Source organism: Sus scrofa, chromosome 9 (assembly GCF_054392235.1).
Source record: "Sus scrofa isolate SSC_HxYL_T2T_F1_AM1 chromosome 9, Sscrofa_HxYL_maternal_Yorkshire_Landrace_v2.0, whole genome shotgun sequence".
NCBI lineage: Eukaryota > Metazoa > Chordata > Mammalia > Artiodactyla > Suidae > Sus > Sus scrofa.
This window is the reverse complement of record NC_139391.1, coordinates 137,795,628-137,821,873: the sequence shown is the minus strand read 5'-3', so window position 1 is coordinate 137,821,873 and position 26,246 is coordinate 137,795,628. Positions and strand designations below refer to the sequence as shown.

General features: G+C 41.6%; 1 protein-coding gene across 6 annotated transcripts in view; it reads left to right on the top strand.

Annotated features, from left to right (window-relative positions):
• The first annotated feature begins 1,100 nt into the window (after nt 1-1,100).
• Nucleotides 1,101-26,246, top strand: part of SYT14 (synaptotagmin 14) — a 223,181-nt gene continuing 198,035 nt past the window's right edge. For all 6 annotated transcript variants that reach the window (XR_014816605.1, XR_014816603.1, XR_014816604.1 and 3 more), the window contains exons 1-2: nt 1,101-1,336; nt 13,169-13,216. Coding sequence is in view for 3 of the 6 variants with exons in the window: in XM_021063880.2 (XP_020919539.1) it covers nt 1,324-1,336; nt 13,169-13,216 (61 nt within the window). In the remaining 3 variants the exon portion in view is untranslated. The remainder of the gene's footprint in view (nt 1,337-13,168; nt 13,217-26,246) is intronic.

Below are 26,246 nucleotides of genomic sequence, written 5' to 3'. Positions count from 1 at the left end.
AGATAAATAGTCACTGAACTAATGAAAATGGTAAAAAAAAAAAAAAAAAAAGAATGCTATTTGAAAATAAACTGTGACTGAGGGAGAGATTATATAAATGTAATGAAAGACAATTTCTGTTCTAGATTTGCAGTCCAACCTCACTTACATAACCGCAAAATTTTCTTTGTAGCCCGCCCCAGTATAGTTGCTTTGCACTAGGAGTTAGCATGTTCTCCGCAAGGAGAATCCCCGACGCCCTATTCCTGAATGCTATTGGTGTCGTTCATTGTCCAGATCCTCGGCGCACCAAGCGGAGTTCAGAGTTGGGGATGTTGAGTGGTTCAAGTACTCGAGGTCAAAAGGAAGGGGCGGAGTTTTTTCTCGGTTCAGCATTGGCCTGTGACTGTTCGTAACGCTCATCATAGGTTTGCCAGTTTAAGAAACTCGCATGTGACTTGCTTTCTCAGGCTCTTTGTCAGAATGTCTCTCTCATCTCTGCTTTCATATGACCTCAAATTGTGTGTAGACAAATGCCAACACATACTTCCCAGGGGGAAACCAAGCTCAGGCTGATGGCAAGCTTTATAAAAGAAACGAGTCTAAGGGGTGAAGTACACGTGCGCGTGTGCGCGCGTGTGTGTGTGTGTGTGTGGGGGGGGGAGCTGTTGTCCTCAGGATCCCCCCCCCCCCCGTTTGCTCTTTGCCAGCTAGCTGTCTCTCACCTCACAGCTGAGATCTGCAGCGAGTATTATTTGGGTGATTCAAGCAAAGCAAAACAAAATCAAAACAGACTTTCAGAGGACCAAATCTGAGGCAGCCCCTGGGCGGGGAGCCTCGAGCCGAGTTTGCCATCGAGACCTGTCCATGGTCCTGACCGCATCCCGCCCCACGCCCCTCCTCTGTGGCTGCAAGTGCGGGAGGAGGGCCGGACTTCTCGGCTGGGGTCCTGGGCGCCAGGGAGCCGCCGGCGGAGCGGGTCGGAGCCGCCCGCACATGCTCAGTGCGCCGCGGGCCGGTCTTGGGCGCAGGTGCCGGAGCCCTCCGGCCCGGGCACCTGTTTCGAATCCCGGCGCTCGGCGCTGTGGGCACGGGCGTGGGGGCGGGGCGGCGTCACGTGCGGGCGGCGGCGGCGGCGGCGGCGGCCGGGGAAGCTTCCATTTCCTCGGCGGTCGCAGCGCTCGGGGCCCCTGCTCCGCCCCGCCCGCGGCCCCCCTCCAGGCCGCGCGGCCCGGCGACTGCGGGCCCGCCCCGCCCCTGTCGCCGGCGGCCCGGCGCGTCCTCCGCCCGCGCGCCGGCTCGCGCCCCCGCCATCCAGTTGGTGCGGTCCGGGGCGAGCACATCATGGCGATTGAAGGTAAGTGGCGGCCGACGGTGGTTGGCGAGGAGGAGGAGGAACGCGCGGGGAGCCGGGGCTCGCAGCTGCCCGGGAAGCGGGGGCGCGGGTGGGGCCGCACCGGGCGGCGGAGGCGAGGGGTCCCGACCGGGTCCCGGGAGGAGGGCGGGCGGAGCGGCGCGGCGGGTCCGCCGGACGCGCCGGCCCTGGCGGTTCCTTCGGCCTCGGCCAGTGGCCCGGCGCGGGGAGCAGCTGCCCGGGCCGACAGGTACGGTTCTGGGGTCGGTGCCTCCTGCTGGCGGTGCGGAGGGGGGCTCCGGTGCGGCCCTGCAGACTAGTGGGACGGGCTGGGGGAGCGGGGGGCCCGGGGTGCACCCCGTTCTCTTGACCTCGCCCCAGCCAGCCGTCCTCCCCCAGTATCCGCCTTCCTCCCAAACTGGAGTCCAGTTTCGCTGTCTTGGTCCTACCCCTTCTCCGTCCCTCCTCTGGAGCTGATGGGCTGCGCTCTGCGCCGTCCCCCTTCGGTTTGCTGTTGTAGGGGACCAGGAGATGTGGAGTGAGGTTAATCCTTTCTCAAGTGTTTTCCCCCTAACACGCAAAACCTGGTTTTTTTCCCTCTGCGTGAGAGAAGTATGTACATCTTTACAACAAACGCACACTCTTAGAAACCTGCATATGTATCAGCCCATTAAGTGTTACAGTGCAATGAATACTCCTATTTTCAAAAAGTAGCTTGATAAATTTTGTAGGTAAAATACCTAGTTGGCACTAGAGTGTATTTTTCTCTTCTTCCGAAACCATGTAACTGGGATAAAGCGTCTATATTTTGCTTTGTTTCTAAGGAGGATACTGTGAAAAGTAATGTAACACGTCCAGGATTTATGTGAAAGACTGCAGTGTCTTCCAGCCCCTATCTCGTTCGTAACGGTGAAGGTGGTTCCTAAAATTTCTCTCTGTGTGTATGTATTTCTCAGTACAGATGTGCAAGGTCTCCTCATTAACCTACATTTTATGTGTTCCTCCTAAATAAAACTTTTCGAACTTCCCGTCTTGGTGACCAATCTCTAGTAGCCTACATCTTTGCGGGCTCCTTTTTGTCAGGTCTTGCAGACTCCAGAATGGCCCTAGTTGTGTGGTTTCCGTTTATCTTATTTAAGAGATTGATTAGCTGTTATACACAAGACACGCAGTTTCAAGTACTGCTTTAGCTAGAGTGATGGAGGGCCCTGAAACTAGATATATCGATAATCTTTGTTATTCTTGTCATTCAGAGCAGAACTTTCAAACTTTTCCTTACTCTTCTTTTCACTGGAGCTTAAAAATCAAGAAACCAAATACACTGATTTATGTTTTATACTTTATTTCCCCAAGCACTTTGAGGATTTCTTATGACTTGGTAAAGGTAAAAAGGTTAATGCAGGAGGCAAGGAAGAATTAGCCGGATAGTATCCAGATATGAGCCTATAACTTGTAATTTCTTAAAATATTTTTCAGTTTTTCCCCTTTTTCTCAGTCATTTCCTTCTCCTCCCCTCCCATAGTTAAATGGGATTGATTCTTTTCTCATGTCAGCTGATAGCATTTTGCTCTACTTGTATGTTTAAAGAACGAGATTTTGAAAAGTTTCCTAAAGAGTCTTCTGCTTTTGAGATACTCTCATTCAGTATTTTCTTACTTAAGCATTTCTTTAAGACTTCATAATATAAAGGTCAGGAATTATGTCTTTTCTAGTTTGGCAAGGAAACTAGTTAATAGCATGATTTCAGATAAAGACGTCAGGTCAGGTTGGTCTAATTGTGCTATTTAGCACCTACTCAAGCAGATTCTTTACACATGTTACCCCTTTGCTGTGTTAGGAAGTAAAATGAGCTCAGGGTGAGGGCTTTATGCTGGGGACGTCTTAGAATTTTAGGGGCCCCCGAGAGCCTCTCATCCCTCCTTCCCAATGGAGTGGTTCTCCACACATCCAGTGCCTTAATTCACCTGTTAAATCAGTAGATGCCTTGAACACTAGCTGTACTCAGTGTTCTGAGGCCATAAAGGCACATTCCTTCCCTCCAGGAAGACATGTTCTAGTGGGGGAGACAGATGATTTTAACTGTGCAATTACAGTATAGTATGAACACCAGGAGGTGAAGGAATCATCCTTCTTTTCTATAAAAATATTCAATGGTAATGAGTTTATCGTACCCCTATGCCAGTGAACACTGAACAGTGTATGCCGGTGTGAAACTCTGATACTTGTAGTTCATAAGGTCTTGGTTTTGACCAGAAATCTGCCCTTTGGTAAGCCTAGACCTACTTTCTGGAGCAGCAAATGAAAAGTTCAGTGTCTTCCGTGTAGGTGACATCCTTTCCACCATTTGAAGACAACTCCTGAGCATTTTCTTTTCTGGATAGAGTGTTCGCTTCTCCCTCTGGATGGTCAGTAGTTGTATGTTTTAAAGTTTGGGATGTGCTAGTGGGCCACTTGATTCCAGATGTTTTGTGGACTATCATACCTTGAAACCATTATATCCCCCCTTGACTTGCACATAATCCTGTTAAGGTTGCCTAGTGTTAGAATAATTTTTTGGAACCTCATGTTGGTCCAGGTTGAGGTTGTGGTCAACCAGAATCCTAGCATGTGCCCAGATGACTTTCAAGTCATGTCTCAAGTCCCTTGGGTAGCTAACCTGTGTTTGACTTGAAGATCCGATTATTTGTATCTGTGAAGCATACGCTTACTAGCCCTGACCCAACATTTCAGTCCTTTAGTTTAGACTTTGAAGAACTATGGGTTACTTTTACTTCCTCCTCTTTGTAAAACCCTGCTTTTACAATACCCATGAGTCACTCATTTCCTTTTTTTTTCCATCAGATAACTGCTCATCAGGACTTCAGATAAATATAAGATGATGATGTTACCGCATTGAGCTCATATAATAAAAGCCCAGTCGGGAGTGAAGAAAGTAGCCCTATCTTAGGTTCAGGTCCAGTTTTTAAAAGGCACACAGAAATATTTAGTATAATTTATACATCCTTACTGTCGCCCTCGCGATGCTACCAGGGTGGGAATCCCTGGTCTAGGCTCACCGCTCAAGACCTGTGATGATTATCCAGCGTATTAACTCCTCGACATTAACCTCTGCCAGTCTGACGTGGTTGACTCTTTCCTGCTTTCTGAAGTTTTCTCCTCCTCTTTCGATGACTTTCGTCTCAGTCTTTATCCACCTGGTGCACTGTTCTCTGTCTTTCCATTCTCAACCCTCTTCTCACTCTCCACCTTATACACACGGCCGCAGCTGATGCTTTGAATGATGCTGATCACTTGTTTATAAATGGCTCGCCAGTCTGACTGAAAAATACCTAGAGAATAACTCTTGTTTTTTGTTCCTTGTATTTCGAAGTATACTCAGTACGGGTTTCTTGGATTGTTACAATGGAATTCTCTACATCTTCATGGGTTGCATCCGCTGCCCAAATGTATTTGACAGAAACAGCCATTCAGTACCTTCTGTCTATCTACTCATCTTAGTTCTGCTTCCTGGAGGAGAAAATTTAAAAATCCACTATTAATAAATTAAAAGTACCCATAATTTTCCTGATTTGTATTCCCAAATGGTAGCTGCATATCTTGGATGTCCCACAGCAATCCAAAATGTTTAGCTTGGGACATTCAAAATGTCCTAAAGTTGTCATCACAGCCACTAAATTCAGCCTTCATACACCCCACTCAATGCAAATTTACCATCTGAGTGGCATTTTAAAATAACCAGACATCCAAGTTAGAAACCTGGAAATCAACTCTGTCTTATAATTCACCCCCACATCCTGTTGATCCCTGAGTCCTACCAAATCTACATCTCAAATTCACTTAGGATGTTTGGTGCTTACACTGTAGTTTAGTCCCTTATCTCTCATGAAGAGGCTTGCATTTGTTTCCTCACTAATCTTGTTATCCCCGGTCTTATGGCTGCTTCCAGTCCCTTTTCCAAACTGTGGCTGGTTACCTCCGTGACTATTGCGGAAGACTCCTTGCAGAATGTTTGGCTGAAGCAAAAACATTCACCTTGTTGTGAACTTGCTCTATATTAAGAACTCAGCCTCTCTGGGTAGCATTTTAAAAATCGTTTAAAGAAAGAGTAAATTAGGACAGATGTGATAAATTCATGGAAAAATAAAAAAAATTAAAAAATAAAGAGTAAATTAGAGAATGTGTGTATGTGTGTGCACGTGTGTGTGTGTGCGCGCACACGCTCATTTTTTATTCATAATGCACCTTCTAGTTTACCACACACTTTGGTTTGTGTCTTTTAAGTCATTAGTACAATTCTGAGGTGCTCTTGAAGATTTATTGTGACTCTTCAGATGTCCAAGACAGAATTTGGGCTTTCAAAAGCCATTGGACATGTTGAATTAAAAACCCGATACAGACATGTTATGTTATTAGTCTTGAGGGAGGACATCACACTTCTTTCCTGCTTTCCGTGCTATTGTTAGAGGGAGATTATTACAGCATATTCAGGGGATAATATAGTTAGAAAGTCCCACCTATCGCAGTCTGTGGCTAAAGCAATTTATCGACATTGTATTTTTGGCAGATTTATAGTGCAGTTTAAGCGGTGATAGTTCTAGAGGAGATATCCTGGCTTTTGACAGGAATAAAAATTTTCGTTTCACAGAGGTTTAAGACATATTTGTATATCAGGTAAATTTGTTCAGAGACCTCGGCAAAATACATTTGAGGAATTTACAGTTTATTTTAGGTTCCTTTTCTAACTCACTAAACAAAATTAGAAGAAAGTAGGGAACGCTAAAGAAATATCTGTATTAAAAGGCAGCTCCCTGTTTGTTGTTTCAAGTAGTATTAGAATGCGGGAGTGTATGCCAGTGTGCCCAGCAGAGAGAATCACATACTGGCTCATTTGTACATGATCTGTTGATAATACTGTTTGCATTCTTGCTTTTTTAAAAAAACGAGTGCAGTGTTTGTCCATAGCATAGGCGGAGTGGTATAGTAGATTGTCCTCGTGGATTTGGTTTCCATGCAGCTGACTTTCACTCTCCCCCAAACCCCCAGATCTTCACCTGTTCATACCTAATGTGAACATTCCTATCGGGATAACATAAGGCTGATCAAACTACTATACATAAAACACCCCAAGCTCTTGAGTAACATGAATATATGCATATTTTGAATGTATATATAATAAAACTTTATTTGAAACCTGACAAATTGGAACTCTTGATTTATTTTTTTAGAGAGAGGAACTAGTGACAACATAGCAAGCTGTTATTAGGAATTTATTTAAAAACAGACTTCGGGCGTCCATATGTATACTCAGTACAGTTTCATATTTTCACATATTTAGGGCTGTGCTAGAATTGATATTCATAGTTGTATTCTGAGTCACCAGGAAATAGAGGATTTTTTTTTGTTTGTTTGTTTTTTTTGTTACACTCTCAGCATGCAGAAGTTTCCAGGCGAGGGATCAAACCTATGCTACAACAGTGACCCACGCCGCTGCAGTGACAACACCAGATCCTTAACCCACTGCGCCACAAGAGAACTCCAAGAGATGGAGAATTTTAGTGAAATACTAAGTTATCTTCAGTATTCTGAACTTAGTGCAGTAACATATTAGTAGCTCTAAAAAGGGATCTGGTGTAGTCATCAAAACAAAAAGTTATTCTCAGTTAACTAGAAAATTAGGTAGAATAATACCTTTTTTGTGAACATGTACTTAAAAACTTTAAATTCAGTTTAATTTATTTTAATTCTTAAGAATTAAAAGTGGCTCGAAAGTAGGAAGAATTGGATTACATTTGTGAACAGTAAATTTATACAATAAAACTTATTATACCTCTTAGAAAAATTATTGAACAAATTCATAGGAACTTGTGTGGCTCAAAAGAGAGACTGTATTTACTCTGCTTTGCAAACCATGCTCTTTCCACAACATTGTTTTCAGTTAGGGACTAAAATTTATGTTATTCTTTGAGTGACTTAATTAGGGACAAGCTAAAAAGTGTCTGGAGATTAGTGATTGTAGCCTAAATGGGTTAAATTGGTTGGGAGGAGTTGGCAACATTCGTAGGAAATATTTAAAGTTTCATGCTTATCATGGACAGTATAGGTAGGTATCTGCTGAAGAATTCGCTCTGATCGTTTATCAGCCTGAGCTAGAGGTTAATTAAAAGGCTGTGACTAAGGCATGCTTTTTGGAAAGATATCTTTAGATGAGATGGCAATTAAGATATTTCTAAAGTCGCCCTGCAGTGTTTGACTTAGAAGAAATTCACAGGAACTGTCAGGTGTCGGGACGTAGGCTAATTGTCAAAGTAAACATGGTCAGAAAAACTGACTTTTTAAAAGGACTTCTCGGTCCATTTTAAAGAGCGAAATCTTTGGGTTTTGTTTCATTTTTGTATGCCTGGGTGCCTTTCAGTGGGAATGCAGTATCTTCTGTAGGTATGTGGAAAATACATACATTCTTGATAGAAACTATCTCCCCCCCCAAAACAAAACAAAACAAAACAAGTCTGGTGCCCAGGCACACTTTCAAGTATGTACACGTTTAGAGCCAAACACACGTGCACACACTCACAGCACACATGTGTGAGCCCACACATACCTGCTTCCTCTCACGCCCTGACTTATCGCAGTTGTAGAGGCTTCTGCCAGTTTCTATTATGCTTCTACAAGGGTTTGCCGGAGGGAAAAGATGGTAACTTTGACCAAGCCTGTCCTTTTCTGTCTATTTCTCATGCCCATGTGGCTGAGAAGATTATTTCAAGAGCAGTGCTGGTATTACCTCCAAGAATAATTCAGAGAAATCCACTTTTATTTAACTTACCCTCAGGGATTAGAAAACAATTTCATAATTTTTTTATGAAAATGAAGAACTATCCATTTTTACTTTTTCTGTTAAACTTAGTGTCCCGATTTCTTTTCTCTGACAACTAGTGACGCCAAACATTAATTTAACCTTTAGTGCCTTGCTTTGTTTATCTACAGTGAGCGAGACAACTTTATTTCTGAGTTTTAGTCTCGTCTTATATTCTGTCATTTTAGTATGATCTCCAAGTCTTTATTATTGTTATGTCTTTGAAGTAAATTTGGTCTGTGAGAAATTATACAAGAGTTCCTTTCGGGGGTGATCATTCATTTTAGGGGAAGCCTCATCTCTTTTGAACGAGACTATTTGAGTAAATAATCATTCAGATTGGTTCAGCTATCACAGAGAAGAATATGGAGGTTCCTTAAAAATTACAAATAGAACCACATGATCCAGCAGTGCCACTCCTGGGTATACATCCAAAGGAAATGGGAAGTCTTTCAGAGAGCTCTGTGCACTGCTGTGTTTGTTATAGCATTATTCCCAATAGCCAAGATATGGAAACAACCTGAGTGTCAGCAGATGAATGGATAAAGAAGACTTGAGATACATATGCGTGTGCGTGTGTGTATACGTTTATATACACGTACAGTGGAATATTATTTAGCCATGGGTAAGAAGGAAATCCTGCCTTTGTGACAACAGAATGGACCTTCAGGGCATTGTGCCGATTCAGATTAAGACAAATACCTATCACTTTTATGTAGATTCTAAAAAAGCCAAACTCATAAAAGCAGAATAGAATGGTGGTCACCAGGGGCTGAGAAGTGGGAGAAATGGGGAGATGGGTGTAAGTACAGCTCACAACCAGTTGATAAGTAAGTCCTGGCGCTCTAATGCACAGCTTTGTGACTACAGACAGTAACAATGTATATAAACTTCAAGGTCACTAAGAGACTAGATCTTAGTGTTTGCATCACAAAGAAGAAAAGATAATAATGGGACTTGATAGAGGTATTTACTAAAACAGGTGGTAATCTTATTGCGATATGTGAGTGTATTGGATCAACACATTGTACACCGTTTATTACAGTGTTATATGTCAATTACATCTAAGTAAAAATAAGTGAAAAAAACCCATTCTCCTATGTGTTAGATATACATATTTAATTGTCACCGTAATGTACGCTTTAAATCCTTAAAATTTTATATGTCGATCACACCTCAGTAAAGTTGAAATTTAAAAAGCTAATTAGGGAGTTCCCGTCGTGGCTCAGTGGTTTAACGAATCCGACTGACTAGGAACAGTGAGGTTGTGGGTTCAATCCCTGGCCTTGCTCAGTGGGTTAAGGATCCGGTGTTGCCGTGAGCTGTGGTGTAGGTCCAAGATGCGGCTCGGATCTGGCATTGCTGTGGCTGTGGTGTAGGCTGGAAGCTACAGCTCCGATTCGACCCCCTAGCCTGGGAACCTCCATATGCTGCGGGAGCAGCCCTAGAAAAGGCAAAAAGACAAAAATAAATAAATAAAATAAATAAATAAAAAGTTAATTGTAATTCCTTAGCGATGCAGCCGGTTAAGAATCCAGCATTGTCACCACACTGTGTTGCAGGTTCAGTTCCTAGGCTGGGAGCTTCCACATGCCATGGGCATGGCCAAAAATGAGTCAATAATCATTCTTCTTGCGCATTTTACTCTTAAAATCAGTAAGGCACTTTTGGCTTGCCGCCATATCTAAGTCAAATTATGCCTGCAGTGACTTGCCTTTTGCTTACAAATTTGACATTTCTCTTGTAAACTTTTCAGATGTACTTTTAGAAATTTTTTTAAAAAGGCGTAAAGGAGTTGCCGTCGTGGCTCAGTGGTTAATGAATCCGACTAGGAACCATGAGATTGTGGGTTCCATCCCTGGCCTCGCTCAGTAGGTTAAGGATCCGGCATTGCCTTGAGCTGTGGTGTAGGTGGCAGATGCGGCTCAGATCCCTCGTTGCTGTGGCTCTGGTGTAGGCCGATGGCTACAGCTCCGATTAGACCCCTAGCCTGGGAACCTCCATATGCCGTGAGAGCGGCCCTAGAAAATACAAAAAATAAAAAAGCATACAATTTGTACACAGTGGACTGTATCTCAGATTGAAAAAGTATTTAAGGCTTTTGATCCCCAAACATGTACATTAAAAATGTACGATTAACATATAGAGTGCATGCTATTTTCCTCATGCTCTTTCTGGTCTTGAAAGGATTAGGAATAAAGAATAAAAGGAATATTGATTTCAGTGCTTGACAATGTAATAAAGTTTGTTTAACTTCTTGTTTCTTTTTTCTTTTTTTTAATTGCCCAGTGGCATATGGAGTTCCCAGACCAGGGATTGGATCTGAGCTGCAGCTGTGGTCTGGGCTGCAGCTGCAGCAACGTGGGATCCTTAACCCACGGTGCAGGGCCAGGGATCAAACCTGTGTCCCACCAATCCTGTTGCACCACAGTGGGAGCGCCCAACTTTTTGTTTCTTTTGTACTTTCCAAAGTAAGTTTTTCCCCCGAATTTTATTTTATTTTCTGGCGTTTATCATATTCATTTTCATTTCCATAATAATAGTGACTGCTCTTGAGTTACATGTGTATATTAGTGAAATCTCAGAATTTTTATAACAAATGCCAAGAATAATAAACCTCCGTTTTACTTGGTTTCCTAGTCACATGATTTTTGTGCATACTTTGGAAAATGTGACAATTACAGTTGGTTTATAAATTTAAAATATAGTAATTATCTGACTTAGTTTTTAATTTATGAAGTTCTTTCATTTGATAAATTGATTTTTGAAAGTGGGAGTTAGCTTTCATTGTCATTTGTAGTTTTGGAAAAAGTCATAGCATATGATGGTTTTTATTGTTATTGTTAATACTAAGCCTTGTAAAAATGATGCGTAACTATTTGAGATTAGATAAATGTATCATAGAACCTAACCAATTTATATTACATGTGGGGGAAGTCTAGTGTCTTTCTTTTTTTCTTTTTGTGGCCACACCTGCAGCAAATGGAAGTTCCTGGTACCAGGAGTTGGATCGGAGCTGCAGCAGAGGCCTACGCCATGTCCACGGCAACACCAGATCCAAGTTGCTTCTGTGAGCTGTGCAGCTTGTGGCAATGCCAGATCCTTAACCCACTGAGCAAGGCCAGGGATCGAACCCATATCCTCACAGAGACAACGTCAGGTCCTTAACCTGCTGAGCCACAGCAAAATTCTGGGGGATGTCTAGTTTCAAGTACAGGGTTTAAAAAGTGTAGGCTTATTACATGAATTATATGCTTAACTCACATTACCTTCTAGAGAATAGGTCTTGATGACTGTATAAGAACTATTTCTAAGTAGCCTTTGAAAACATCAGTGATTATGTCAGTATACATTATAGTTGGTGTTATTACATGATTCTTCTAAGTTTCTAAAAAAAATTTATAATTTGGTAAATATTCCTCTTCCAGTCTACTGACTAGTTTCTCATTTTTGAAAATATGTAGTCTATAGGTTTAGTTCATTCTTCCCCTTCATCACGTGGTCAGTGGTTGCTCATTGGTAATATTCCAATAGATAAGTTCTCATTTATTTCTATTTATATTGCATTTATACTGAGGTTTGCTGAATAATAATTATTATATAACATAATTATATCTTATATAATAATTATGTAATTATAGCTTTATGTTAGATGTTTCTTGCTAAGTCTCTCTTCCTGATAACCAGTGGTTAGTCTGTACTGTTGATAATAAAGAAGCAATGGCATTGTTATAGCCAAGTTAGAATGTAGCTCTAACCTACTTTAGTGATAGAAATACTGTTTTCTAGTTTTTAGCTTTGCTTCCTGGATGACCTACTTCTTTTTGGTGAATATCATGGTTTTTATTTCTCATGGTATTGCTGCAAGGTATTTCTTTTTCTTATAATTTAACTGTTCATAATAAGCTTCTCTAAAGAGCTAAGATGATGAGATATTTAATATTTTTTATTGTTCAAAGCTTAAACATAATTTCCAGCGTAATTATAAGCTTGTGCATATGTAGAACACTAGAGAATTTTATTCAGTTTACATTCACCTAAGGTGGTGGCACTGCGTTTCAGAGTGAAGGAAACATCTCTTTCTGTGATGACTCATAAGTGATGTTACTCTTTGATAACGAATGTAATTTTTGATAATGATTACGGTTAAGTAAGTGGTTAAATTTGTTAGTTTTTGTCATCATACTGTATAAAACTTGTCTGAAGGATGTGCAAGAGTAGGTAACTGCAGAATGGGGAGAGGATCACATCTCAGTGTATGCAGTTCGAGTAAATGGATAAAATATAAATAAGGCCTTTACAGGGTTGACCCTTCCATGATAACTTACTTGTGTATATTAAGGCTCAGATACAAAAGAGGGTTCTTCCTTGTAGTGTTTCCTTCTAGACGATGTGAAGAGGTGCTTAGGAAAAGGTGCTATGATTTCTGCTCTTGAGAATCTTGCCATTTAAAATCGCATACTTGGGAGTTCCCGTCGTGGCGCAGTGGTTAACAAATCCGACTAGGAACCATGAGGTTGAGGGTTCGGTCCCTGCCCTTGCTCAGTGGGTTAAGGATCCGGCGTTGCCGTGAGCTGTGGTGTAGGTTGCAGACGCGGCTCGGATCCCGCGTTGCTGTGGCTCTGGTGCAGGCCAGCGGCTACAGCTCCGATTCGACCCCTAGCTTGGGAACCTCCATATGCCACGGAAGCAGCCCAAAGAAATAGCAAAAAGACAAAAAAATAAAATAAAAAAATAAAAATAAAATAAAATCGCATACTTGAGTGAAACTTTCTTGATTCCAAGACTTTATAAGACTCTTAATTTACGGGTTCACGAAGATTCTGAGTATCAGGTTATCATATTCTCGTCGTTAAATTTAAAAAGAAGAATTAGGAAGCGTTTTTCTGAGGCCGTTCTAGAAGCAAATTTAAAGCAGTTCTTTGTAATAGTCAAACTCAGGTTATGACCTGTTCTTAATTTCTAACAAAAGTTTTTCTTAACAGGTGGAGAAAGAACCTGTGGAGTACACGAACTTATCTGTATTAGAAAAGGTGAGTCAGCGCTCTGCATGGCTATTTAAATACAGAATGCGCATTTCACAGTATATGATCAGTTTTAGTATGATGGCAGATAATTTGGACTTAGTGTAAAATTTAGTAAGTATTAACATTTGTTATTTGTATTATAGACTTAACCATTCATAAGGTGCATGCTGGTTATTACGTGGTTAGTGAGAATTGTTACTTTATATTTCATTTTGGTGGGCTAATAAAAGCCTGGTTTCTAGCATATTGGTTCTTGGGCATGGTGAAGAGGCAGAGTGGAGGGTTTGATGGTCGTTCCCTTTCGGAATCTGGAGTCTGAGTGCATGCTGATCTCCTGTTGACTTGTGTTCTGTTACTGTACCCCATGAGAGAGATGTGAGGCATTGGTCGAAATTCAAATCGGGGACATGTCCAAAGACCACAACATCTTTTGACACCAACAGCTGTCTCTGCTTCCTTAGAAGGAGCCACCTGACCCCTGGGTGGTTGAACAAGGTGGCTCCAGGAAGGTAATTCAGGCCTTGGGTGGGAGGCAAGGAATCAGGTGCTCTCCGGATTCGGAGGAATCGGGAGACCCTTGGGAGTGCCCGCACTCAGGAGCAGTCACATCTGGGAGAGCGCGTGAAGAAAGGAAAAGATAGACCCGGGGAGGGCAGGGGAAGAAATCCTCATAAATTACGCCCTTCTTGCTTTTGAAGTTTGGCGTCCTTTCTTCTTCTTGCGCCCTTCTTGAAAACTGCGTGGGCCCTTGTGAGTCTAGCAATGCTCCCTGTCCTCACGTTTCACCCCAAGAAGGTTCGAGGCAGTGGCAGTATTGGTGGTACGTGGGTGTGATCGGCGTACCAGGAGAACATCTGGACACTTTCAGCAAGTCTTCCACACGTTTGGAAAGCCTCCGCTTCTCTAGCATTGAATTCCTAGTTTTAATTCTTTTTTTAGGTGCATTTGGCATAGTCATTCTAGTTTATCTGTGTGTCATTGCTTTTGATTGTTGTTCATTTAAAAATATTCTCCGTCCTTTGTTAAAGTAAAACTTATCTATTTAGCTTTCACAACAGAGGAGAAGGGTGAAGTCACTTCCCCTGAAATCTCAAATTTACAGTTGTGGTTTTCATGCTGTCACCATTGTTGACTTGTGCTTCTTGTTAAAATGGGGGAGAGAGGAGACACATTATACTGTTTTCTTCCCTATGTCAGCATTTTTAGTCTTCTGCTGTAGCATATTCATTCACATTTACTAAAACTATTGTAAATACTTTTATAGTCATTACCTTGTCCTCCTAAAACCTAAAACACAGAATTTATTTGGACAGCAAAGGACACTGTGCAATGAAAAACTATAAAATTGTGGTCTGATGAAGAGACAAGCAAGTCCAGAGTAGTGATAGCTAGAGAGGAGGAAAATTAAATTTGTACAAGAGGAACAGAAAGCTACAATGGAAGGAGTTCCTTTCATGGCTCAGCAGTTAACAAACCCGCCTAGGATCCATGAGGGTTCAATCCCTGGCCTCGCTGAGTGGGTCAAGGATCCAGCATCATCATGAGCTGTGGTATAGGTCTCAGATGCAGCTCAGATCCCACGTTGCTGTGGCTGTGGTGTGTGCTGGCAGCTGCTGCTCCGATTCGACCCCTAGCCTGGGAACCTGCATATGCCACAGGTGAAGCCCTAAAAAAGCAAAAAAATAAAAAGCTGCAATGGAGAAAATAGTGTAGACAGGGGTAGATGATGCTCTGAACATTCCTATTTCTTACGGCTCTTCCTCTTCTTGACTACTGTCCCCATTCCTATCCAGGTAGTTCTCAGACCTCGCCTCGCACAGATTTGTCTATATTCGTTCAACTTTTTCACTTCTTCCATTTTCCTATAGAATTTTAAATCTGTGATTAAAATTTTTATTGACTTTATCACAGCGAAGCCATGTCATGAAACAGTTTCTGACTCTCTGGTCTCCCCTCAGCATTCAGTACAGTGGCCTCTTCTCTGGCCGTTCCATTTGTATTTAAATATTTTCAAAACGAATGCTCAGAGCCAAGGTTTTGCATCTACAAGTGGACTTTCATAGCGTAGAGCCTATGAAGGCTGTACAAAGTGGAATAATTGTAATTGGTTCAGTGGTTCTGATAAAAAGACATCCCGAGCATGTGCTGAACTTGTTTTTACCTGTGCGGCTGTTCATCTGTCTGCTTTGCCGGCTTCTCTCCTCTGTCAGACTTCTAAATACTGGAATGGACCGGAGTTTGGTTCTGGGCTTGCTTCGTTTTCCCATCGTTTCTTTCTGCCTGATTGTATTTGGCTCTGTTGTTCTAAATGTCATACGCGCTTGTCAGTCTGGCTCCGTGCTGTCCTTGAGCCCCTGTTCTTAGGCGACTTGATATTTCTCTCTAGATGGCTATTAGCATAAGAACCTATCTAAAATGCAAATCTTGATTTTCGCACATGCATCTATCCCTTCCTCGGTCTTCTCCATCTCAGTTGATCAAGAAACAGGCCACCCAGTTCCTCAGGTCCCAACTTCAGGACCATCCGTATTTTCTCTCATTCGTTAGCTTCCACATTTAGTTTATTGTTATTAGCAAGTTCTGTCAGTTCTGCCTTCAGAATGTATTTTGAATGTATTCTATTCTGTTCTCTTTTTCCATCCTGCTATTATCCAGCCTGGTTTTTATCTTCTCTTCCCTACACTATTATACTAGTTTGATAACAGGTGCCTTACTTCCACTCTTATCTCCTTCCAGTACGCATCAGTGATCTTTTTAAATGTAAATCAGGTCTCATTGCTTGGCTGGATGGAATTCTTTGTGCGTTTCTGCTCTACCTAGAACAAAATCAAAGTGCCATACCCTGATCTACAAAGTCTTAAAACATCAACTCTGAAGTCTCATCTTGTAAATCATCCAAATGTCAAGTAAATATCATCAACTCAGAAGTCACATCATCTAAATCATGTACATCAGGTATAGGTGAAACTCTAGGTATAATCCATCCTGGTTCAGAATGCCTCTCCATCTGTAGAGCATCTGAAACTAGCAAATATGTTACCTGCTCTTCAGATGCAGTGATGGGGCGGGCATGGGATAGACATTGCCATCCCAGAAGTGAGAAAACGGAAGGAAGGAAGGAAGGAGCCCCTGTTATCAAGCAACTTTGAAAGCTACTTGGGAACATTATATTAAGTTTCAAGGTGAGGCCATAAAGGTGGCCCTTGGCCCTGAGGCCTGAGGCTCTGCTCTCAGGTTGAAGCCTCTCCCTTGGGGTCACCCTTCCTTTTCAGGAAAGGTTGTGGCTATTTGCACCTGAGTATTTGAACCAGCCCGCTTCCTGCCTGTAGAGTCTTGATCTGTCAGTCTTGTTTCATTTTATCTTCTCTTGTCCCTTTCTAGTCTAAGGTGATGGGGTTTCTGCTGGTGTAATGATCTCAGGAAGGATTCTCATGCCTCGGCTCAGTATGTCCTGGGGCTCCTTCTGTTTGGGCAGGACGCCCCTTCACAGGGCTTTCCTAGGTGATTCCAACCCAGTTTCAGGTTCTTCTGAGGTGGTTGAGGACTTCCACGAGTCACATCTCTGTTCTCTTCAGAGAGCCCTCTGTGTCACTGCGTATGCTGACCTTTTGTTCATGTTGAGGCACTGGCAAAAGCTCCTCAGGCCTCACCTTGGCACTGTTTCCAGAGCGTGCTTTTATTGACATTGACTCTCTGATTTGGGTATAATTTACAATCTGGATATGCTGAGAATTTTCCAAATCGAAATGAAGAAACCAGGCTGCACCTTCAGCACTTTGCTTGGAAATCTCTGCTAAACCATCCAGGTTTGGTGTTTGTAAGTTCTACTCTGCATATACTCGTGGACACAGTGTAGCCAAGCTTTCTATAGCAAGAGTCTTGTTTCCTCCACATTCCAAAACCATTTCTTTCTTTACTTCTGAGATCCACCAGCAGACCTGTAATATTTACATTCTACCGATGGTCTATTTATGACTATTTAGAATATTCTAGGTCTAATACAATATACGTTTTCTCTACCATGCTCCTCTTTTTTTTTTTTTTTATTTTCCCACTGTACAGCAAGGGGGTCAGGTTATCCTTACATGTATACATTACAATTACAGTTTTTCCCCCACCCTTTCTTCTGTTGCAACATGAGTATCTAGACAAAGTTCTCAATGCTATTCAGCAGGATCTCCTTGTAAATCTGTTCTAAGTTGTGTCTGATAAGCCCAAGCTCCCGATCCCTCCCACCCCCTCCCCCTCCCATCAGGCAGCCGCAAGTCTCTTCTCCAAGTCCATGATTTTCTTTTCTGAGGAGATGTTCATTTGTGCTGGATATTAGATTCCAGTTATAAGTGATATCATATGGTATTTGTCTTTGTCTTTCTGGCTCATTTCACTCAGTATGAGATTCTCTAGTTCCATCCATGTTGCTGCAAATGGCATTATGTCATTCTTTTTTATGGCTGAGTAGTATTCCATTGTGTATATATACCACATCTTCCGAATCCAATCCTCTGTCGATGGACATTTGGGTTGTTTCCATGTCCTGGCTATTGTGAATAGTGCTGCAGTGAACATGCGGGTGCACGTGTCTCTTTTAAGTAGAGTTTTGTCCGGATAGATGCCCAAGAGTGGGCTTGCAGGGTCATATGGAAGTTCTATGTATAGATTTCTAAGGTATCTCCAAACTGTTCTCCATAGTGGCTGTACCAGTTTCCATTCCCACCAGCAGTGCAGGAGGGTTCCCTTTTCTCCACAGCCCCTCCAGCACTTGTTATTTCTGGATTTATTAATGATGGCCATTCTGACGGGTGTGAGGTGGTATCTCATGGTAGTTTTGATTTGCATTTCTCTTATAATCAGCGATGTGGAGCATTTTTTCATGTGTTTGTTGGCCATCTGTATATCTTCTTTGGAGAAATGTCTATTCAGGTCTTTTGCCCATTTTTCCATTGATTGATTGGCTTTTTTGCTGTTGGGTTGTATAAGTTGTTTATATATTTTAGAGATTAAGCCCTTGTCGGTTGCATCATTTGAAACTATTTTCTCCCATTCTGTAAGTTGTCTTTTTGTTTTCTTTTTGGTTTCCTTTGCTGTGCAAAAGCTTTTCAGTTTGATGAGGTCCCATGGGTTTATTTTTGCTCTGATTTCTATTGCTTTGGGAGACTGACCTGAGAAAATATTCATGATGTTGATGTCAGAGAGTGTTTTGCCTGTTTTCTTCTAGGAGTTTGATGGTGTCCTGTCGTATATTTAAGTCTTTCAGCCATTTGGAGTTTATTTTTGTGCATGGTGTGAGGGTGTGTTCTAGTTTCATTGCTTTGCATTGCAGCTGTCCAGGTTTCCCAGCAATGCTTGCTGAATAGACTTTCTTTTTCCCATTTTGTGTTCTTGCCTCCCTTGTCAAAGATTAATTGACCATAGGTGTCAGGGTTTATTTCCGGATTCTCTCTTCTGTTCCATTGGTCTGTCTGTTTTGATACCAGTACCACACTGTTTTGATGACTGTGGCTTTGTAGTATTTCTTGAAGTCTGGGAGAGTTATGCCTCCTGCTTGGTTTTTGTTTCTCAGGATTGCTTTGGCGATTCTGGGTCTTTTGTTGTTCCATATAAATGTTTGGATTGTTTGTTCTAGTTCTGTGAAAAATGTCATGGGTAATTTGATAGGGATTGCATTGAATGTGTAGATTGCTTTGGGTAGTATGGCCATTTTCACAATATTGATTTTCCCAATCCAGGAACATGGAATCTTTCCATTTCTTTACATCTTCTTTGATTTCTTTGATTAAAGTTTTATAGTTCTCGGCATATAGGTCCTTTACCTCCTTGGTCAGGTGTATTCCGAGGTATTTGATTTTGTGAGGTGCAATTTTATCGTATTTTTGTATTCCTTTTCTAATATTTCATTGCTGGTATACAGAAATGCAACTGACTTCTGAATGTTAATCTTATATCCTGCCACTTTGCTGAATTTATTAATCAGTTCAAGGAGTTTTGGGGTTGAGTCCTTAGGGTTTTCTAGGTATAGTATCATGTCATCTGCATACAGTGACAGTTTGATCTCTTCTCTTCCTATATGGATGCCTTTTATTTCTTTTGTTTGTCTAATTGCTGTGGCTAGGACTTCCAAAACGATGTTGAAGAGCAGTGGTGAGAGTGGGCATCCCTGTCTTGTTCCAGATTTGAGTGAGAAGGCTTTCAGTTTTTCCCCATTGAGGATTATATTTGCTGTGGGTTTATCATAAATGGCTTTGATTATATTCAGGAATGTTCCCTCTATACCCACTTTGGTGAAGGTCTTGATCATGAACGGATGTTGGACTTGGTCAAATGCTTTTTCTGCGTCTATTGAGATGATCATTTGATTTTTGACTTTTTTTTTTTTTTTGGTCTTTTTGCTATTTCTTGGGCCACTCCCGCGGCATATGGAGGTTCCCAGGCTAGGGGTTGAATCGGAGCTGTAGCCACCGGCCTACGCCAGAGCCACAGCAACGCGGGATCCGAGCCGCGTCTGCAACCTACACCACAGCTCACGGCAACACCGGATCCTTCACCCACTGAGCAAGGGCAGGGATCGAACCCTCATGGTTCCTAGTCGGATTCGTTAACCACTGCGCCATGATGGGAACTCCTGATTTTTTACTTTTTTTTTGTTAATGTGGTGTATGATGCTGATCGATTTGCGTATGTTGAACCATCCTTGTGAACCTGGGATGAACCCAACCTGGTCATGGTGTATAATTTTTTTGTTATGTTGTTGGATTCGGTTGGCTAAGATTTTGTTGAGAATTTTTGCATCTATATTCATCAATGATATTGGGCGATAGTTTTCTTTTTTGGTGGTATCTCTGTCTGGTTTTGGAGTGAGGGTGATGGTGACATCGTAGAATGTCTTTGGGACCATGCTCCTCTTTTGCGTCTGAGTCCTCACTACCAGTGTCCTTAACATCCGTGTTCAAGGCATTTTGGGCTTTTCCTGTTGTTCTCCTCTTTTTCCTCACACTTCTACCCATTAGTTAATTCCACAGCCACTTCCACATTGTTAGGTATGCAGCACCCCACTTCCAGGTACTAAAATCTTTATTTTCTGTAGTTGCCCTAGCACTTTGCTGCAGTTTTGGGTGGCCTAAAACAACACAGATTTATTCTCTTACAGTTCTGGAGGTGAAAAGTCCAAAGTCAGTTTCACTGGACTAAGGGCAAGCTTTTCTTCTTGAGGCTTGAGGGGAGAATGTTTCATTTTATTTCATTTTATTTTATTTTATTGCTTTTTAGGGGTGCACATGGAAGGTCCCAGGCTGGGAGTTGAATTGGAGCTTAGCTGCCAGCCTGTGCCACAGCCACAGCAACATGTGATCCGAGCCACGTCTGTGACCTACACCACAGCTCACAGCAACTCTAGATCCTTAACCCACTGAGTGAGGCCAGGGATCGAACTCACATCCTCATAAATAATTGTGGGATTCGTTTCCACTGGGCCACAACAGGAACTCTGAGAATCTGTTTCTTTATCCTTTCTGTCATCTTGGGCCACCTGTGTTCCTTGGCTTGTTGCTTCCTTCCTCCGTTTTCAAAGCATGTCACTAGTACTCTGATTCTATTGGTCTGTATAATGTTCTCCACCAGCAGCTCTTTGAGTGACTGGCTCCTCTCATTCTTTTACTTTCTTTCTTTCTTTTTTTTTTTTTAATTATTTTTTTGTTTTTCCACTGCCTTTACTTTCTTAATCACACATTCCCTACGGACATATCGTAAGTCGCCTTTTGGATCCTATTTTATTCTTAATCTGAATGATATCGCCCTATTTATTCAATAACATCTATCTTAGGTGGCATTTATCACTTAGTTATTTACTTTTGGGGGGAGGCGCTGTCTGTCTTATCCATTAAGACGAAGCCCTAAGAGGGCGTGAGTGTTGGTGGACTTGTTCACTTCTGTATCCCCAGTGCCTGGAATAGCAGAGGACACATACTACATATGGAGTAAGTGTTTGTGGAATCAATAAGTGACTGATTGAAGTGGGTTTGGCTCAACTGCTCTTGACTGATTTTGCCTGATTAGTTAGAAGGCATTTTTTGAAGACTTGCCTTATGAATGCACAACTGTAAACATAATGGCTGATTAAAGGAACAGGGATTTCTTTTTTTTTCAGCAATATTTTGCACTTGATAATAAGAAATTTCTGCTGCAAAACAAAATGCTAGAGGTAGTATAGAAGACATACCTTTAAATGCATTTTTAGGGCCAGAGGAAAGTCAGGCAAGAGTATAGAGGGCCATTAGAGAAATGCAAGGACTTATTAATCCTTACATGCTTAAGTTAGACGAGAACGGAAACTTATGAGATCATCATTTGATGCAAAAAGAGCCAGCTCATAAACATGGAGAGAGTAGAAAGAAGACTAAAGATGAAAGGCAATTAATGAAATAGAGGCAGAGGTACAGTAAAGATCAACAGAGCCAAAGTGCCAGTACTTCGAAAAGACTTGTGAAGGAGGAATATCTCTAGCATTGATAATTAAGAAAACAGACGGAAACCACATATAATATTAGGCTTGGAAAGGGCATATAATTGCAGTTGCAAGTGAGCTTTCAAAAAAAAGTCATTAGTGATTAATTCAACTTTCTTATTTAAATTATATTTTTCTCTGTAATTGTCCATTTCATCTATGACTTCAAATTTGCTATCAAAAAGGCATTAATACTTTTAGGATTTTTGAAAGAGGGAAGTACATGCTAGTCTTACTTAGGAATGTGAATATGAGAATTAGTAAGCCAAACCCAGCAATGATCTGAGGAAAAAAACTGTACAAATGTATGACAAATTGGTTCATCGCAAGGTATTGCATGGGAATCTATTGATATGGTTTACTGTGTTAATCCTATGAGCCCCTCAGTAGAAGCAGAAAAAGCATTTGGTAATATTTATTACTCATTTATAATAAAAGCTCTTAAACTTTTATTATAGGAATAGAAAGAAACTGCTTTAACCTAAAGAGGGTATCCATCAAAAATAGATAATAAACTTGATGATGAAACATTAGAGGCATGATGTTACTATTCAGCATTAAACTGAGCTGTTAGCCGATACAGTAAAAGCCAGGACAAAGAAATAGAAAATATAAGCTTGGAGAGGAAGGGATAGTGCTAATATTATTCATAGGTGATGTTGATTATCAGTGTAGGAAATCCGACAGAGTCTGTAATCAAATTAATTCAGAATAAGAGTTCAGTAAATTTGACCAGTACAAGATCACGATATAAAAATCAGGTACATTCCTATACAGTAGGCCACAAACAATTAGAAAATTGAATAAAAGAAGATTCCTTTTGGAGTATTAGGAAATCTATAAGCAGAATGCAGCAGAAGTTGTATATGACTTTTATGTGGAGAATTGAAAAGCTTTATTATATATGGACATAAAAGAATCATGTAAGTGAAGAGATAAATGATTCTGACGGGTAGAAAAATGCAGTGTGTTTAAACTAGCAGTATGTCCCAAATTAATCTATGAATTCAATGCAGTTCTAATCTAAATTCCATGAGGAATTTTTGGGGAGTGGACAAGCGAGTTTTTCAGTGTGTATGGCAGAGCACATGGCCAAGAACTGAGTTAGCCTTGGGGTGGAGGAACGTGGGTGTGTGTGCGGGGCTGAAGTAGGAAGGTATTTATGTGCTTAGTTCTCAGAGCCCAAGTGGCTCGACAGGAAAGGTTTACTTCTCGCTTACGTGGAAGTCCGAGCTGAGGGCAGGATGGAATGAAGTGGTTCTCCCTGATGAGCTCCGGCTGTCTTGCTCTGAAGCCCTTGACGATGTCGTCTGCCTTGGCGTGTTGGAGGTTTACCACGTCTGCATTACGGTCCCCAGATGAGGAAAGGGAAAGAGCAGCTCTTTCCAAGGATGTGGTCTGGGAGTTGCAAACACCTGTTCTTCCACTCACAACATGTGAAGTGGCCAGAACTTAGTCACATGATCATACTAGCTGCAAGGGGAGCTTAGAAGAGTCCTGCCAGAGCAGAACAAGCAAAATCCAGAGGTTGAGTCCATGGCTAAAAAGGAGAGAGAGAATGGATATTGAGACGGTTAGCCATCTCTGCTCTGGGGATTTGTTCCCTTTGATATCTGGAGCTGGTTATAAAGTTACTGTAATTAAGATAGTATGCAGTTGGCCCAGATACAGACAAATAGTCTAATCAGACACTATAGAGAGAACAGAAAGAAGCACACATCCACATGGAAATTTATGTAAAAGGCGATATCACAATTCAGTGGAATAAGGCTGGATACTTTCTAAATGATGCTCGGACAAATGGTTATCCATATGGAACAAAAAATCGGTCTATACCTCATGCTTTTAAGATAAATTCCATTTGGATTAACTTTAAAACTTTTAGGAGAATATCTGGTATACTGTATGATTTCGGTGCGGGAAGCAAGTTCTCAAGCCACAGAAAGCACAACTCACAAAGGAAAAGACGCATTTTACTGTTTTTAAATTTAAAACTTTTGTACAGTAAGAGGTAGGCTGCTACGCAGAGGGAAATGCAAACCACAAAACGGGAGATGTTGTCTGCACTGCAGTGAAAGTAGGGTTCAAAATACGTCATGACTCCTGATGTATTTTAAAATTTTTACTAATATGTGTATGCCAGGTGCTGTTACAGGTGCTGGGATTAGTGCCCTCAAGGAGCTTATGTTTTAGGGGAGGGAGAGTTAATAAATATGTGTACGCTGTCTCGGGCAGTGATAGGTGATACAGAGAAAGATAAATCACGGAGAGGAAATAGGGCTTGCGGCTCACCCCTTTGTCAATTTAGGGGGCTCACGGAAGACCTTCTTGAGAAGACTGAGAGTGGCTGGAGTGGAAGACATGAGCCGTACCAGTATCTGAGGGAAGAGCATTCCAGGCAGAAGGAGCCGGTGTAAGGACCCTGGGGTGGGAGTGTGCTTGGTTTGCCGGAGAACGGAAGGTCCAGTGTGCGGCTGGAGCAGGGTGACAGGGAAAGGGATAGATAAAGCCAGGGAGTAGTACCTAGAGCACCAGATTGTCTAGGGTCTTGTGTGTCACGAAAGTATTTCGACATTACTATAAGTGAATCTCAGGTTGTATTTTTCTTTTTTTAATCATGAAAAAATTCAAACATGCAGAAAAGAGGGTTGAGTAGTGAACCCACATAGATTCCCTACCTAAATTCAACAGTTGTGTGTGTATTTTCTGTGTTTGCTTCAGCTGTGTATACTTTTGAAGAGACCAACCTAGTAGATTTTAAAATGTCCCACAGTCTGGACTTAATTGTTATAAGTAATATAGAAAAATATATGATAGCTATGAATAAAATAAATATAAGAAATAGATTTCTTTCCACAAAAAGTAAAATATGCTATTTGTATATTGTTCTGTTTATTGCTTTTAGAAAAACCTAACTGTATATCTTAGAGTTAAATTCAAATTAGTAGGTAGGGATCTCATTCCTTTTCCTGGCTGCATTGTGCCCTATTATGTGAACATACCGTAATTTATGTAGCTGATTTCCCACCAATGGAAATTGCTTTAAGATTTTTGTTATTGAAATAACGTCACAATAGATACCTTTGTACATTTGCTGTCACTTCTCAGTGATCTATTTTTAAATAGATTCTTAAAGCCAGATTGACAGATCAAAGAGTAATTCCTACATAATTGTATTAGAAATTGCCAAACTCCTTTCCTTATATGTTGTACCATTTTGCATTCCCACCAGAAATATATGAATGCACGGCTCTGCCAACAGAGTGTGACTGAAACTTGTGCATTTTTTTTTTTTTTTTGGTTAATCTGGTAAATAAAAAACTGTAGTTGAGCATCCTTTAGATGTTCATTTCTCTTGGAGGTGACGTTAGGTATCTCTTTAACGTGTCTGTAGAGTACACAGAGGTTTGCATGCTTCGATTTAAAGGACACTGAAAGAACCTGCTTTTTCTGAAATGTCTTTTCCATCAGTGTTCCATTGTTTCTCATCCCCTGACATTTGCTATAATTAGAGTCCATCTAATCTTTAGAAATTAATTTCAAGATGTATTACACGGGAAAAGAAGGTGGGGAGTTGTTCCTTGGTACTCTACCATTTGAATCTGCACATTTATCATTTATCATTGTGGAAAGTGGGAAGAATGGACCTGAGGGCATGACAACCCAGGACAGCAAGGAGAAGGGGTTGGGTGGGTGGGTGAACAGCAGAAGTGAGACAGTCTAGGACATGGTCCAGGATGGGTAGATCTTAGATGCCAATAGCAATCAGAGTAGAGGACCCAGAGGAAAAGGGCATCTAGACTGCAGTTTTACTGCACGCTGCTTGGCATTGTACATATCTTTTTTTTCCCCCATGTATAGAGGAGACCCGAGCCCCTCTGGGCATTTTCTTTTTTTTTTTTTCTTTTTTTCTGTTTTGTCCTTTTAGGGCCGCACCCCCGGCATATGGAGGTTCGCAGGCTAGGGGTCCAATTGGAGCTGTTGCCGGCCTACACCACAGCCACAGCCACACTGGATCTGAGCCGCGTCTGTGACCTACACCACAGCTCATGGCAACGCCGGATCCTCAACCCACTGAGCGAGGCCAGGGATCGAACCTGCAACCTCATGGTTCCTAGTTGGATTCGTTTCCACTGCGCCATGACAGGAACTCCCCCTCTGGGCATTTTCTTTTCTTTTTTTTATTAATTATTTTTTTAAATACTTATTTCCCCAATACAATTTTTTTTCCTACTGTACAGCATGGTGACCCAGTTACACATACATGTATACATTCTTTTTTCACACATGATCATGCTCCATCCTAAGTGACTAGACATGGTTCCCAGTGCTACACAGCAGGATCTCTTTGCTAATCCATTCCAAAGGCAATAGTTTGTATCTATTAACCCCAAGCTCCCCAACCACCCCAACTCTCTCGCATCCCCCTTGGCAACCACAAGTCTATTCTCTAGGTCCATGAGTTTCCTTTCTGTGGAAAGATTCCTTTGTTCCATGTATTAGATTATAGATGTAAGTGATATCATCTGGCATTTGTCT